Source organism: Zeus faber (assembly GCF_960531495.2).
Source record: "Zeus faber genome assembly, chromosome: 6".
In the NCBI taxonomy this organism is placed as follows: domain Eukaryota; kingdom Metazoa; phylum Chordata; class Actinopteri; order Zeiformes; family Zeidae; genus Zeus; species Zeus faber.
In genome coordinates, this window is record NC_137201.1 from 14,407,459 (window position 1) to 14,422,428 (window position 14,970).

General features: G+C 44.4%; 1 protein-coding gene across 2 annotated transcripts in view; it reads right to left on the reverse strand.

Annotated features, from left to right (window-relative positions):
* Window positions 1-220: 220 nt before the first annotated feature.
* osbpl5 (oxysterol binding protein-like 5) overlaps window positions 221-14,970 on the reverse strand; it is a 57,606-nt gene continuing 42,856 nt past the window's right edge. For both annotated transcript variants that reach the window (XM_080002122.1, XM_080002121.1), the window contains 14 exons: window positions 12,951-13,164; window positions 10,706-10,890; window positions 9,646-9,727; window positions 9,215-9,313; window positions 8,951-9,047; window positions 8,759-8,857; window positions 8,323-8,420; window positions 7,550-7,639; window positions 7,033-7,169; window positions 5,988-6,167; window positions 5,542-5,671; window positions 4,702-4,816; window positions 4,178-4,280; window positions 221-1,759 (listed from right to left, as the gene is read on the reverse strand). In XM_080002122.1, coding sequence (XP_079858248.1) covers window positions 1,624-1,759; window positions 4,178-4,280; window positions 4,702-4,816; window positions 5,542-5,671; window positions 5,988-6,167; window positions 7,033-7,169; window positions 7,550-7,639; window positions 8,323-8,420; window positions 8,759-8,857; window positions 8,951-9,047; window positions 9,215-9,313; window positions 9,646-9,727; window positions 10,706-10,890; window positions 12,951-13,164 — 1,765 coding nt within the window. In that variant the 3' untranslated portion in view covers window positions 221-1,623. The remainder of the gene's footprint in view (window positions 1,760-4,177; window positions 4,281-4,701; window positions 4,817-5,541; window positions 5,672-5,987; window positions 6,168-7,032; window positions 7,170-7,549; window positions 7,640-8,322; window positions 8,421-8,758; window positions 8,858-8,950; window positions 9,048-9,214; window positions 9,314-9,645; window positions 9,728-10,705; window positions 10,891-12,950; window positions 13,165-14,970) is intronic.

Genomic DNA, 14,970 nt, shown 5'->3' on the forward strand with positions numbered 1-14,970 from the left:
CAAACTGGCTCTCCGTTTTTGGGCGCCCATTATGGCTCACTCGCTCCCTCTTGCGCGCGCGCGCACACGCACACACACACACACACACACACACACACACACACACACACACACGCACACGCACACGCACACGCACACACACACTTTCAGGAGAGCGATTGTCACCCTTGGCTTCTTTTTCCTTCCAATCAGAGCAAAAAGATCAGGAAATCAAGGTTAATCACTAATCAATAAATACATTCTTTAATCTCTTTTTGTTTCGTTTTTTTTTTATCCATTTTTTTTTTTTTGGGACACAGACTTTGTGTGCGCGCGCAAATGTGCTCCAGACAAATATATACAAATTCAACCATGAAATAAAAACAGTACTAAGTGTTTACATCTTAAAACGGCACGCTGAAAAATTGTGAACACGGACACATAAACCCCCCTCCCTGAAAAATGCCAGGTCCAGAAAGTAAAAGTCCTGCCGTGTTTCTGCTCTAGCCCTGCACTGAGCCATCAGTTGTTCACACGGTGGGCTCAACGTCCCGGAGTGGAATTTTACGATCTGAACCCGGATTTTCTACCCATTGCTCCTTTTATTAGGTCCACTGCGACACCACCCTGTTTCAAGTCTCTCCGCCCTCCTCCTCCACCCGTTGCTCCTACATGAAAACTGATTGTACACACACACACTAGTGGCGGTCTAGACCGATGCAGTGCTATGCCCCATGGCACTACAGGCACAAATACAAAGACACAAAGGATGCACACCCTGTAAACAAATACTCTGTGTCCTCTGATTATTATAAATACTGTTTTGGTAAAATCATCTATCGTTATTAATATTCAAAAGACGAGACAAGAGCGTATTTGAGCACACGTGGATACAAAACAGACAGAATTGCACTGTTGAAGTTGGATATTTGTTTTGTATTTTTTTTTTTTTGTATTTTTTTTTCTTCTGAGTCTATCCGTCTTCATTTTATGTTTACGTTATATTTATTTATTATTATTTTTTAAACCATTTCTTTTTGGCTTCAGCATTAAGGCCCAAAGTCTGTAGTGGGAGCGGTGTTGGGGGGACAACAGGGACCTATACCTGGGCCGAATATAAGTAAAAGCATGGACGACGCACGCGCACGCGTGCACACACGCACGCACACGCACACACACACACACACACGGACAGTATTGCAGGGCGTTGTATAAAAGACACATCCAGGGAATGGCAGGACACACTCCGTCGCCCGCTCTACAAAGTCATTCTTCATCACGGTACAATTCTTGTTTTTATTTAAAATGAATAATAATAATAATAATAATAATAATAATAATAATAATAGTTAAAAAAAGAAAGCCTTCGTTCTTCCTGCTCTCTGGTCTTGTCCCCTCATCCTCCTCCTTTGCCAAAGTGCGTGTTGTGCCTGTTGTGTTTCAGCCTGGCTACACTAGGGGGCACCGCTCCTCCTCCTCCTCTACAGGTGTGACTGACGGGCGGTGGCTGTGGATGCGATTATTGCTATGGTGTTCGTGCCCCCCCCCCCCCCCCCCCCCTCCCAAAAAGACGTTCCTCTCTGTGTTGGTGGGGTGGACGGGGGGTGGTGGTGGGGGGGGGTGGGGCCGTCAGGGGGCGGAGCTTCAGGTGAGGAAGTAGTTGAGAAGGAGCTGCGAGAACAGCAAGATGCACAAGATGAGGCAGTGACGCCCGTTCAGCGAAACGCCCTCCTCCGCCCCGTGCTGCCGAGCCAGCTGCCGACTCAGAGCCACCAGGTTCCTGGAGAGAGGGAGGGAGAGAGAAGGCGGGGGGGGGGGAAGAGAGAGAGAGAGAGAGAGAGAGAGAGAGAGAGAGAGAGAGAGAGACCCACAGACACAAATAAATGATCTTTGTATGCAGGGCAGTTCAGACACACCGTCGCCTGATTTTGATCCATATTGGTCCATTTTTGTGGGAGAAGTTGATAAAAACCTGCGTTTCTCATCTCTGACACGGCCACGTGAAATCACCGCTGACTACTGAGTAGACTATTGATTGCATCATTCATTATTGCAGGACCTGATCAAGATGGTGGCGCACAGAGGCACTGGCTTGACGCTATCCTTTTCTTAAGGTGCGTTTTTGTCATTTCGCCAACGTTAAGTTTAGCCGTGCGAATCCCACCCACAGCTGCCAAGATGTTGTAATTATAGGGAAATCTGGGATATTCTGCTTCCCTGCCCATCAAGAGGAAGTAGAACACTCATATTTCCAGATGTTCTCACTAATGATACAGGACTAACAGCAAATTAACTTGGTGTGGCAATGAGCAACAGAAACCAGTGGAATCAGTGTGTCTCAGATCTCAGGGCACTCGAAGGATGATGATAGGAGTACAGTGTAACGGACTCCCAAAATACAAGCAGTCTATCAACTATCCGAGCAGGGAGGAGATCCCGCTGGAGCACCGCAAGACCACCGTCCACAACGCGTAATTACTAGGGATGCAACGGTACAGTGGGCTCATGGTTCAGTATGTGCAACGCTTTTGGGGCCACAGTAACTGTACGGTTTCGGTATCATTATATTCAAGAAAAATTTATACTTTTTTTTTTTTTTTTTAAAGTTAAAAAGGTGTAAAAAATGTTTTTATAGGAGTCTGCCACAAATAAATAGTGCAACGAGGGAGGAGGTTCAAGTTCATTGGTGGGTTGTTATAATTTACATAACTTCATCTGATTTAAGGGGAGGTGTCCAGGATAGTGGGTAATAATTGTGTGTGTGTGTGTATATATATATATATATATAAAAACTAAAATTTATGTTGGAATTACCCAACAGCCAAGAGGTCTGTAGACGATGCAGTTAACCTGGCCCTCCACTTCACCCTCTAGCACCTGAACCTACGCCAGGATCCTGTTTGTGGATTTCAGCGTTGCCTTCAACACAATCATCCCAGCTCTTATGCAGGACAAGCTTTCCCAGCTGAGCGTGCCTGACTCCACCTGCAGGTGGATCACAGACTTCCTGTTTGACAGGAAGCAGCATGTGAAGCTGGGAAAACCCCGGACCATCAGCACCGGTTACCCTCAAGGCTGCGTTCTCTCTCTTTTGCTCTTCTCCCTGTACACCAACAGCTGCAGCTCCAGCAACCAGTCTGTCAAACTCCTGCGGACGACACCACCCCCATTGGGCTCATCTTTGGTGGGGATGAGTCGGCCTACAGGTGGGAGCTTGACCATCTGGTGACCTCTTGCACCCGGAACAACCTGGAGCTTAACGCAGTGAAGACAGTGGAGATATGGACTTCATGAAGACCGCAGCCCCACTCACCCCCACCACCCTGTGACTCCCCAGTCGACTTTGTGGAGTCCTGCCGCTTCCTGGGAACCATCATCTCCCAGGACCTCAAGTGGGAGCTGAACCTCAGCTCCATCATCAAGAAAACCCAGCCGAGTATGTACTTCTTGCGGCAGCTGAGGAAGTTTAACCTGCCAGAGACGACGATGGTGCACTTCTACACCTCCATCATCGAGTGCATCCTCACCTTCTCCATCACCATCGGGTACGCTGCTACAACCACCAAGGACAAAGGCAGACTGCGGTATGTCATTCGCTTGGCTGAGAAGGTGATTGGCTGCTCTCCAGGACCTGCACGCCTCCAGAACCCTGAGGCGTGCAGGTAAGATGGTGGCTGACCCCTCCCACCCCGGACACAAACTGTTTGAAACACTTCCCTCTGGCAGGAGGCTGTGGTCCAACAAGGTCAAAAGCTCTCGCCACAAGAACAGTGTCTTCCAGTCTGCGATTGGCCTTATCAACTAGGCCGGTACCCCCACTGAAACGGACCCTCACCCCTCCCCCCATAGACACTACATGGCCTGGCCCCCTTGGATTGAATGGATATGTCAATGCGTTACATTATCGCACATTTTTCATTCTTGTGGACTATTATCCGTGCACACTGCACATACTGATATACTTCATACTCTGAACATTTGCACATTCCTACACAAACTCTACAGCTTTATTGAAAAAATAAATTTAAAAAAGCCTTATTTGACATATTCTTATATATTTACAGATTGTTTACCTATTGTTCTATTTTTCATTTATGTTTCCTATATGCACCCAACACCAAGACAAATTCCTAGTAGGTGTAAACTTACTATAAATAAAGACAATTCTGAAATATGTGAGTGTGTGTGGGTGTCTCACCTCTGGATGTCCTGCTGAGCCTTCTGTATGGAAGCGACAGAGGCTTCTATCAAGGCCATGTTCTTCATCTCATTGTTGCACCGTGAGCACTGGTTGGAAAAACCTGAGATAACACACACACACACACACACACACACACACACACACACACACACACACACACACACACACACACACACACACACACACACACACAGAGAGAGAAAGATATTATATTCAATAACGGTCATTTTGTCCACTACCCCCAAATAATAGGCTCTGTGACTGAACAAGCCTCTTGTGACACAAAATAAATAAGACGACGGATGCAGAGAAAGTCGCATACTTCTAATCCAGAAAAAGGTGATTTGATTTTAATCTACTTTTTTTCCAGAATTGGAACAAGTTAGTCTGGAATGGATACAAATTCTTGAACAGGTCGGAATGATTCACAGACTACAGGAAAAATCCCCCCCGAAATATATTTTATATTACTGTTGCCCCAGATGTGTGTGTGTGTGTGTGTGTGTGTGTCTGTGTGTTACCCTCGTTGTCGGAAGACTCGTGCGTGGGCTCCGGCGTGGTGCTGCTGCTCTCTGTGTTCTGGCTGCAGCTGGACGGCTGGCTGCTGGCCTTCCTGTGCTTACCGTTCACCTCCGTCTGGAAGATAAAATAGCATAGCCGTGTCAGTCACTGCTTTTCCTACATTCCTCAGCTCGCTTTGTTGTATTTCTCACCCCCCTATTTTTATATATATATATATATATATATATATATATATATATATATATATATATATATATATATATATATATATATATATATAGCCTCCCATACCCATCCTTACTCAAAGCCATGATGTTGCATGGATGAGGGTGGAAGAGGAACAGAGGGGTAAAGTGATGGGAGGGCTGATTTATCTTGAAGTTTGAATTTTTTCAACTTAAACCTTATTTTTCAGTCAAGGGGAGTCAACCCTAGTGATTGGCATCAGAATGTGAGCTGCAATACATATTCAAATGTACTGACAATTGCAGCTCAGTGTCGGCTGAAGCTCTTCTCTGATGCCCATGACGCCCAATGATCAAAGAATAAGGTTTAGATTTAAAAAAAAATGAAAAATAAAAAATCCTTTAAGTTTTCCTTCATCAAACATGCTGTTGTAATACTTTGTCTACATCAGTAGAGCTAAAAACGAGCTAATACAAGATTTAGACAAACCAGTATCTTGCATGTGTTGCAAATACCAATGTTTTTCATTCTTTTAACATTTTGAAATCCGTAGAGGACATTCGAACAAAAGGTGTTTGAACAAAGAAGAGATTTGAGCTAGAATGCAGTTTATTGTATTTCGGATGTGTGTGTATAAGCCGAGTGTGTCCAACCTTCTGCTGGCTTGCCCAGCTGTGGCTGTAGGAGAGCCTGTTGTGTCGTCTCTGGGTTTTCTTGTGGGTCTGGACGATTCCGTCTTTCTCAAACTGCAGCAGGCAGCAGTCTGGGTCCCACGGCCGCGTGCTGCCGTCACCGGGGTGCCCAAAATTAGTCTTTGACCTTCATGCATCATTTGCGGTTGAACGGTTAATACCACTCGATTCCCCGTTAAATTTGAGTAGAGTGGTACAATGGTACTGAGACTGCGGGGTATTTCCCCCTGGTGGGCCAGGAGGAAATTGTAGGGGAACGCAAGAAAATTAAAGATACAAGTACTTTAAACCCTTGAAATCTTCGTGGTTAACACTGGAGTATAAAGACCACATTGTGTGCTGCATGTGTGTGTGTGTGTGTGTGTGTGTGTGTGTGTGTGTGTGTGTGTGTGTGTGTGTGGACATACTCAATGTGCTTGTAGGTCCACTCCGAGGTGACAGGATCCTGGTGGAACAGCCGGGGGCTCCAGGGCTTCTCTCCTCTCTCCTTGGTGCTTCTCCTCTGGGCCTCTTCCAGGACGAACTTCTCCTGGGTGGCTTGGTTCTGGTCCCGGTCCAAGATGGCGCTGGTCACACGTCGCCACAGTCTAGATTGAAACAACACGTACAGAAAAAAATGAGGGGACAGACGTGTCAATGCCTGCTCCTTCTTCAGCTACAATTATCTAGGATAAGAAGGGTTGACTCAAGAGGCATCTGAAGAACGCATCAAAATATTCATTCTCATGAAGTGTTTTATACTGTTTTACATCAAAATGAGCAGGAATACCCGTTTTTTGTTTTTTTTAATGCGGGTAAAGAGAAACAGTAAAAAGAAATGCAGTTATTTATTTTTTTTTTTTCTAGTGTGTCACGTTCGATGTCACGAACATGCCGGAAGGGGACGTGTCATGATTCCAGCGGGATTGGGGGGAAAAAAACAGAAAGGAGACGGCAACTTAAACCAACAACGGCATAAAACTATAAAACATGGCAAAAATAAATAAATAAATAAATAAATAAATCGGCTCATCACCCAGCGAGACTCGCTTCCCTCCGTTCCTTCAAATAAGCCGCTCAAAAGAATCGCATCGTTAGTATATCTATACTGGACCAGTGGCTCGGACCCCCCGCTGTGCTACCCACGGAGCGATCCCCACACTAAAAATATTTCATGGTCCCCCATGTGGGAAAAAATTCAATAACTTCTGATTTTGATTTTGGATTCTGAATGAGATATGTAATGATGGAATGATACACTTATATTCAATGTCCGTCGCATCACACAGGTAAACGGGAGAAAACCGACCTGGGCGTCCTGTTTACATCAGAGCCGATCGGAGCTGGAGCCAGTAAAAACCTGTGTCTATTGCAGGGTCATATGATAATGACAAATGCCGGATGTTAGCGGGTGTTAGCGGGTTTTTGGCGCAGTGGGGAAAGGGGTATAAATTTGCGTGCGAGTCTCCTCACCTCTCAGACTCAAACTCCCCCTGCTGGTCAAACTGAACCACCTGTCTCTTGAGGCGGCTGCTTCGGACCTCTGGACTCGGGCTCCACAGTAGTTTCTGCTGCCCGGAGCACTTTTCGTTGATGAACACCTCGTCGTCCTGGGAACGCACAATAACTTGACTCATTTTGACGAAAAATAAATATATAGATTAATCTGACAAAGTGTATATGTTGAAATTAAGACTAATAATTATATATTTGACATAATATTTGACATTGTAAGACTTTTTTAGGACCTGATAAGCACCCTGATATTAAACAGTATATCATCCAGTCCTACTCCTGACGGTAAACTTTGATTATCACTTACTACCATACCTGCTACTATAAGTGGTACTTTGGCACCCGAAGACTGTTTTGTGAGAGTTTATTTCTACAGTATGTCAGGATGCACGGCTGAACCAGGAGGCAATAGACGTAGACAGACTGTGGGAGACAAGAGTTGGAACGAGAATACGCAACTCCTGTTTTTCCTCACCCAGTGTCCTTCTACAGTAGCGAGAAGCTCCTCCCCGACAAGGATCTTCCCACAGATCTGGTTCACAGAGCAGGAGCCTCCAAGGAAAGGCTGCAATTGGCAAACAAATAGGTATTTGGTTTGGCTTGGTAGTCACCCTCAATGTTGTAATAATCCATGAATTGTGCCATCATGCAATTTGACATATATCCTTATCAAACACAAGTTTTTCATCAACACACTTCAAAAAAAGTTGGAAAACGAAGGACAGCCTTTTTTTTTTCCTCTCCGTGTTAAGCTCTGTGCACCGTGATTGGTTCGCGAGTAATTTCCCGAAGAGCCATGTTTTGTTTACATCCGTTCCCATGTGCAGATAACGCAAAGCACCATGACTCCAAATTACGTAAAACATTACCGTAAAGCAGTTCTGCTGCTGATTTGCAACACGGTTATAGAAATGGTATAAAAAAAAAATATATATATATATATATATATATATATATATATATATATATATATATATATATATATATATATATATATAGATGATAGTAATTTTTCTATCGTCTTATGATATACAGTATATTGTCATCACACAGCCTTAAAAACAGCCTTTAAATACTCTTGAGTATTTAAATAGCCCTTAAAGCATGTAAATAATAATAAAGAAAAATTATATTGAAAGAGGTGTAAATATTGCAATTGATACCCAGTATCTGCATACATCAGGGTTGAAATTAATACTATTTAAGATGTTTTTAAGAACAATTTCACAAAATAAAAACAGTGTATACCTTTAGTTTGAACTCCAGCTCTGCGGCACATTTGGTTTTCTCACACTCAATGGTAATCTTCCCTCCCAGTTCTAGTGTCATGGTGCCATACACGATACCTACGGTAGAGAACAAGCAAATAGCACATTGTTAGACGATTAAATCAATTAAAAATAAAAATAAAAATAAAAAATAAAGCAACAGTCAGGAGGCAACATCAGAGAAAGCGTCATATTCCTGTGAATATGAAGTGAATACAAAGTGTGAAATAATTACTGTTCCAAGTATATATTAACCAAAAACCAGCTCAAACCATAACTTTACCATAGATCAGAACGAATAGAAAGTTACAAATGCATATTTAATTCAGAGAATAATCCGGAAACCCGACACACATCGACACCCTACAATTCTAACATTCAAAACAAAACAGACAACAAAGCATTGGTCTGGTTACCTTTACAGTGGGCGTAAGGCATGGTGATGACGTACTCCTCATCCCTGCTGAGGAACAGCAGCCTGGCTTTACCGTCCAAAATGGCCGACAGAGAGTTACCTGCAGCCATGAGGGGGTAACTGGGAGTTTCAGTACAGTTTGTACAGAATTTGTAACAGTAAGGTCAGGATGGATGAATACTGCGTGGTGTACCGTAGAACTTGGACTTTGCCAAGATGCTCCCACTGATGCAGAACCCATCCTTCTTATTGCAGATGTAAAAGGCAGAGATGGGAGGATGGTGGGACACCTGGCGGAGGGATACAAAGAGATACAGCCGGAGAAAGAGAGAGAAAGAGAGCGGTGTCAGGTATCCTACAGCAGGTATGAATTTCAGATGTGTCACATTGCAAGTCATTACATATGTATTATAATATATTATTATTATGCCCTGTGTCGATGTGTGGACTTTCTCACCTGTTCGGCTATGTAGAAGGAGCAGCTGTCGGTCTGAGGATGGAGCCAGCAGCAGCGAAACGTCTCTCCCAATATGGGGTTATATGGCTTCTTCAGACCCTGCGAGAAAAAACAACATGTGGAACACGGTGACTCACTGCGCACTCTGCAAACAGCATCCATAGGCGTTACATAACACTGGGGTGGGAGGCGCATGAGGTTAAGTCATGATTTAGAATACCTCAAAATAGCATAACCGACAGTGACTCGTGATCAGTGTGAAATATGTTTTTTAGAAAACCCCCTCAGGCTGACTAATGCAAGTCGTTGCTTTCACTATCTGGCAGATGTCATGCCAAAACCTTCTGGTTAGACAACTAGTGCTAATTCAGCAGAGGAGATTCGCCTCCTGCTCTAAATGAGCAGCCATCTGGGGCCCGAGCAGAACCCACCTTGGGCTTCTTGTAGAAGCCAGACAGGTACCAGCACAACACCTGCTTGATCCGACCGTATGCACTCTCCTCCAGCGCAGCTCTGTCAGAAAGAACGATCATCAGAAGTCATCAGGTCTGTGAACGCTTCCCTTCACAGGTAGAAATAACATTTCTGTCTGTGGGTAGATTAAGGATTAAATCGTGAGTCGGCAAATGACTACATTGATGGCGATTGACATTGATGACGGATGATTTTTACATTTTTTTTTTTTAATCCGCCAGGAAAAATGAGAGCATTGAAACAGTGTAAATGCAGTTCACCATGTTCTGAAACTGGAGAGGGAGAGAAAGGGAAGAGGGAGAAAGGGGGAGGAGGCTCTCACCATCTCCTCTCAGAGCTGTCTAGTAACCACTTGTGATTGGATCTAACCTCCCCGCTCTATATGCAAATCATGTGATTATAATATAGTAATATAAGAATATAATCTCAAAAAGAAAGATTTTGATTTATTTCATTTCCTTAGTTTCTTACTTGTATGGAAAATGAAAAACATAAACCTAACTCAGAGAATTGGAGCAGTTTTTTTTTTTTTTAATTTCTCCCCCATACAGCGGTGAACCGTGCGTGTGCGGTGGTTCCCGGGCCTGTGTTTTTATTTTAGATCTATTTATTTAAGTTTGTTTCCTACATGTATGAAAAGACGGAATTTTTAAACACAATTAGGTTAATGGACTGTCCCATTCCATCCCGTTCCAAAAAAAAAAAAAAAAAAAAGATCTCCCCGCTGCTTTCTGTTGCTATGGGACTTAATATAGTAAAAACTGTATGTTTTTGTGTCAATACTTTACTTGTAAATAATAAATCCTGCACTTCTGGAATGGGGAGACCGCATTTGCAACATTACTTTCTATGCGCGCACGCACCGCGATCACCAATCGGAATTTTGCATGATCGCCCAAGCCAAGCAAGTATCAGACTAAGACTATTTTAACCACTCATTTTGACAAATAGTATATCTGTAAATAAAATCAAGAAGTGAAATGAAGACCTCAGGAACTCTAATTTCAGCCTACGCACTGAGAGAGCAGGTCGGCGTGGTAGTAGTAGTCGGACAGCTTGTCCAGGAAGGAGCGCGGCTCCAGGATGAAGGTGGGCAGCACCACCTTGGACAGGTCCATGCCTGGCCGCAGCTGCTTCAGCAGCGTCCAGATCAGACCCTTGTTCTCCTCCGACACCGTCTCCACCTGCGAGGCCTCGCCGGCCTGGGGGAGAGAGGACACCAAGCAGAGGCGGGGCCACGGAGGTAAGCTACAAGGGACTAGGACTGGGGTCGAGGGGGGGGGGGGGGGTGTCTAGATCTGGGGACACTAACCTTGCAAACAAGGAATCACTGGAATGAGCTAGACGTGTTCAAGTGAATACAAGGGAAGACTAATGGAGGAGGTGTAAACGGATGTGTTAAAATGTTTAGTTTGCACTGGTCCTTCAGAAATTGTGCTACATTTCAAAGCAAAGATTATGCTTTAAATAGTGAGACGCTTAACCCTAGAATGCATGTGATGGGTCAAAAATGACCCAGATGATTTCTTGCTTTAGAATAATTTAATTGTTTAAAATATCAGGATTTCCTAAGTCAAGTATTTTCTTGACGATGGAACTCATTGTTTCTCAATTACCGTATTTTCCGGACTATAAGCCGCTACTTTTTTCCTAGGTTTTGAACCATGCGGCTTATACAAAGGTGCGGCTATTCTGTGGATTTTTCTTCCACCGCTAGGGGCGCTCTAACCGGAATTAGAATCAAAAATAAGATGGACGAAAAATCAATGCAAAGAAGAATACGCTACTTTTTCTTTAGCAGATAGAACGCGGACGATAAATTACCAACTGGTAATTATTTTCAAATGGTGAGAAGTCATTCACAAAAACTGGCCGCATGCGAAAAGCATCTTTTTCTGATGTCTGTCAGTGGACCCTAACAGCGTGGAGTGCTGTGAAAAAATCCACCATCACCAACGGGTTCCAAAAGGCTGGACTGCTACGCGAAGAGAGCGGCGGACCTTCAGAGTCAACTTCACCGGAGGATGACAGTGACACGGAGCGAGACTGATGGAGACAGATGTGACGAAGCGCTTCTGAGGCTGTTCAACTCCGACACTGAAGAAGACGACTTCATGGGTTTCAGCGAAGACGATTAAAGTGACTTGTGGTTTCAAACACAGGAGAAATGAAGGTAAATAAATGCCGGTTTTTTTCTCTTGGTTCTGTTACATTTTAATCAGCAAAGTTGCTGCCGTGTTAAAAGGCACTGTTCGGAAAGAATCTGTTCAGGTACATACATGTACATTTACAGTTCAAAATCGTTCTGTACATGCAGTAAATATCTAATTTTTCAACATAGATATCTGCTGCTTATATCCCGGTGCGGCTTGTATATCTCTTTTTTTTTAAATAGAGCGGATGCGGCTTATATACAGGTGCGCTCTATAGTCCGGAAAATACGGTAGATTAATTCAACAATAATTAATTAAATAACATTTACAAACTTCTAAATCATTTTTGACCGGACATATGCATTCTAGGGGGTTGAAGTTGCCGATGCATACAGGGGTTAAAACTTTAACCCTATTTCATTTTTACATAGTCATTTAGCAGAAGCTTTTGTCCAAAGTCACTTTCAATTATTCATACAACGATGAATGCAGCCATCAGGAGCAATTAGGGGTTAAGTGTCTTGCTCAAGGACACTACAGCATGCTATCAGGAGGAGCCGGGGATCGTACCAGCACCCTTGAGATTACTAGACGACCCGCTCTACCCTACTGCTGCTGCCCCATGATTTAAAGAACAAAGCGCTAAAAGTACTGATACGACACAGTTAGGTCAATATTCATCTTTCAGTGGGTTTACATGCACATAAATATGTTATGGAGTCACCTGTTGGAGCACTCTTATCTATTCTTAATTTAATTTTAGGGAATAATAGGGAATGTGGAACATGAGTGTTATCTTGGCGAGTCTTTCTGACTTGCTTTGCCAGGAAATAGGAGACCCCAAAAGGCTCTTTTGTGGGAATATTCTCACAGTGGTCATTCACGGTGGCCATTCTGGCCCACCAGAGTTTGTGTGGTGCATGTGTGCGACACGTGGTTTTAAGTCAGTCTTGGTCAGGTTATGTCTAACAGACAAGGTGATTCCGTGCCCAAATAAACCGAAAGATCGGGCAGAAAATTGACCGATGCTGATCGAGTGTATCTCAGTGTATTTATTGCACTAAACCAGCTTTGACAAGACTAAGCTGATCCTCTTCTTTCCTCCTCACCTCAGCCATCTCCTCCACGCTTTGCTCCACGTACACCGTGGCCTGCAGCTCCGGCGACAGCTCGTCTGCTTGGTCCATGTCACTCTCCTCCGTTAGCCTCCCCCCGTTCTCGTTGGCCCCCGCCTCCCAGTCCTCCTGAGCCTCGCGCTCCGACTTGTCCGAGAAGCCGTCGGCCTCCATCTGATGGTTTCCCAGCAGCACCGAGTCGTTTAGCCTGAGAGCGAACAAGAGGTCCAAACTTTAAGTCAGTTTCATCATGACCCAGCCGCTGATGATGTTTGCATGATCGGTGGGTATCTGCGCGTTTCAGTCTTTCCCATGGTTCATTCTGGCATTACAAAATGAAATTCAAGGATTTACGACTACCTTTCTAAGCACTACTTTTTCTTTTTTAAAGGTTCGGATCCTAGTACAGTAACTGACCCTAACCCCGGCCATCCACATGCTGTAGAAGAAAACGTGATTCATCAGACCAGGCCATCTTCTTCGATTGCTCCATGGTCCAGTTCTGATGCTCACGTCTCCATTGTAGGCGCTGCCCCATATGCAGCAAGCTGTGATGCACTGTCTGACACCTTTCTACCATAGCAGAATTCACTTTTTCAGAAATTTGTGCTACAGTTGCTCTTCTGTGGCATCGGACCAGACAGGCTGAGCCATGGGAGCCCATGACCCTGCTGCCGGTTCACAGGTTGTCCTTCCTTAGACCACTTTTGGTAGGTACTAACCACTGCATATCAGTAACACAACACAAGACCAGCCATTTTGGAGATGATCTGACCCAGTCATCTAGCCATCACAATTTGGTCCTTATCATAGTCTCTCAGATCCTTGCGCTTGTCCCTTTTTCCTGTTTCCAACAAATTAAATTCAAGCACTGTCTGTTCATTTGCTGCCTAATATATCCCCCCCCTTGACAGGTGCCACTGAAACGAGGTGAGCATTTTTATTGATTTTACCTAGACCACTTTACCTAAGTCCCTTTCCCACTAGCACTGAAAGCCGTAATTCCGCATTAGCGTCACATCATGTGCATGGACGGGGTTAGGGTCTGATCCGATGGAGCATCCGTGGGATGTGCTGGAACAACAAGCCCGATCCATGGGGACCCCACATGCAACTTACATGACTTAAAGGATCTTCTGCTAATGTCTTGCTGCCAGATACCGCACACACGCACACGCACACACACACACACACACACACACACACACACACACACACGCACGTATCTTCTCTTTCAGAAAAACACATGTATAGAAATCAAGGCCCACAATGTACAGTGGTGTGCGCCCTCAGAGGCCGCGGTAAAACACGCAGCATACCTCATATTTTTGATCTTGAAAAAATTTAACCGCATAACCGTGCATTTTAAGTTCCATCCCATGTTCACACCGACCCAAACTGCGAAAAAGGAAAAACCCAACACCCCCGGCAAAGCCAAGTAGAGTTAATCCGAAGTCTTAAAAAAGCCTGACATCTCAATGGGCCTGAAGAACCACATTCCTGCTGAATGTGCGACTCCCCGGCCAACCGGTTACTTATTATAATAAGTTTCCTTACCTTGAAGACATAAAACCAGTATTCAGCTCCCCTCAAAACGCCACTTTTGTAAAATCCCAGCACAGGTGCTGTTCAGTCTCCTGTGGCCTCCGTTTGAATCACAAAATGTGTGTGTAACTTGTTAAACGAGGCGAACGAAAGGTACGAATGAGTTTTCTTCTCTATGGCACGCCTGCTTCCTGTGTGTGTGTGTGTGTGTGTGAGAGTGTGTGTGAGCGTGCGGCTTCAGCGTTGCTCATGTGTCTGGGCGGTGTAAGGTTCCCTTTCTCCTCAATCTTCCTGCTTCTCTGTTGGTCCCGTGACCCAGGCAGACCACCGTGATTGGTTGGTTAAGGAGCAGGGAGTCTAGATATCCAGGGGCAAGGTTCAGACACTATGGTTTGTAAACACTACACTTGCGCCGTCGCATTCATCCGTGGAAAAGAGCATTCACAGCTAGAGTGTTATCGTAATTGAC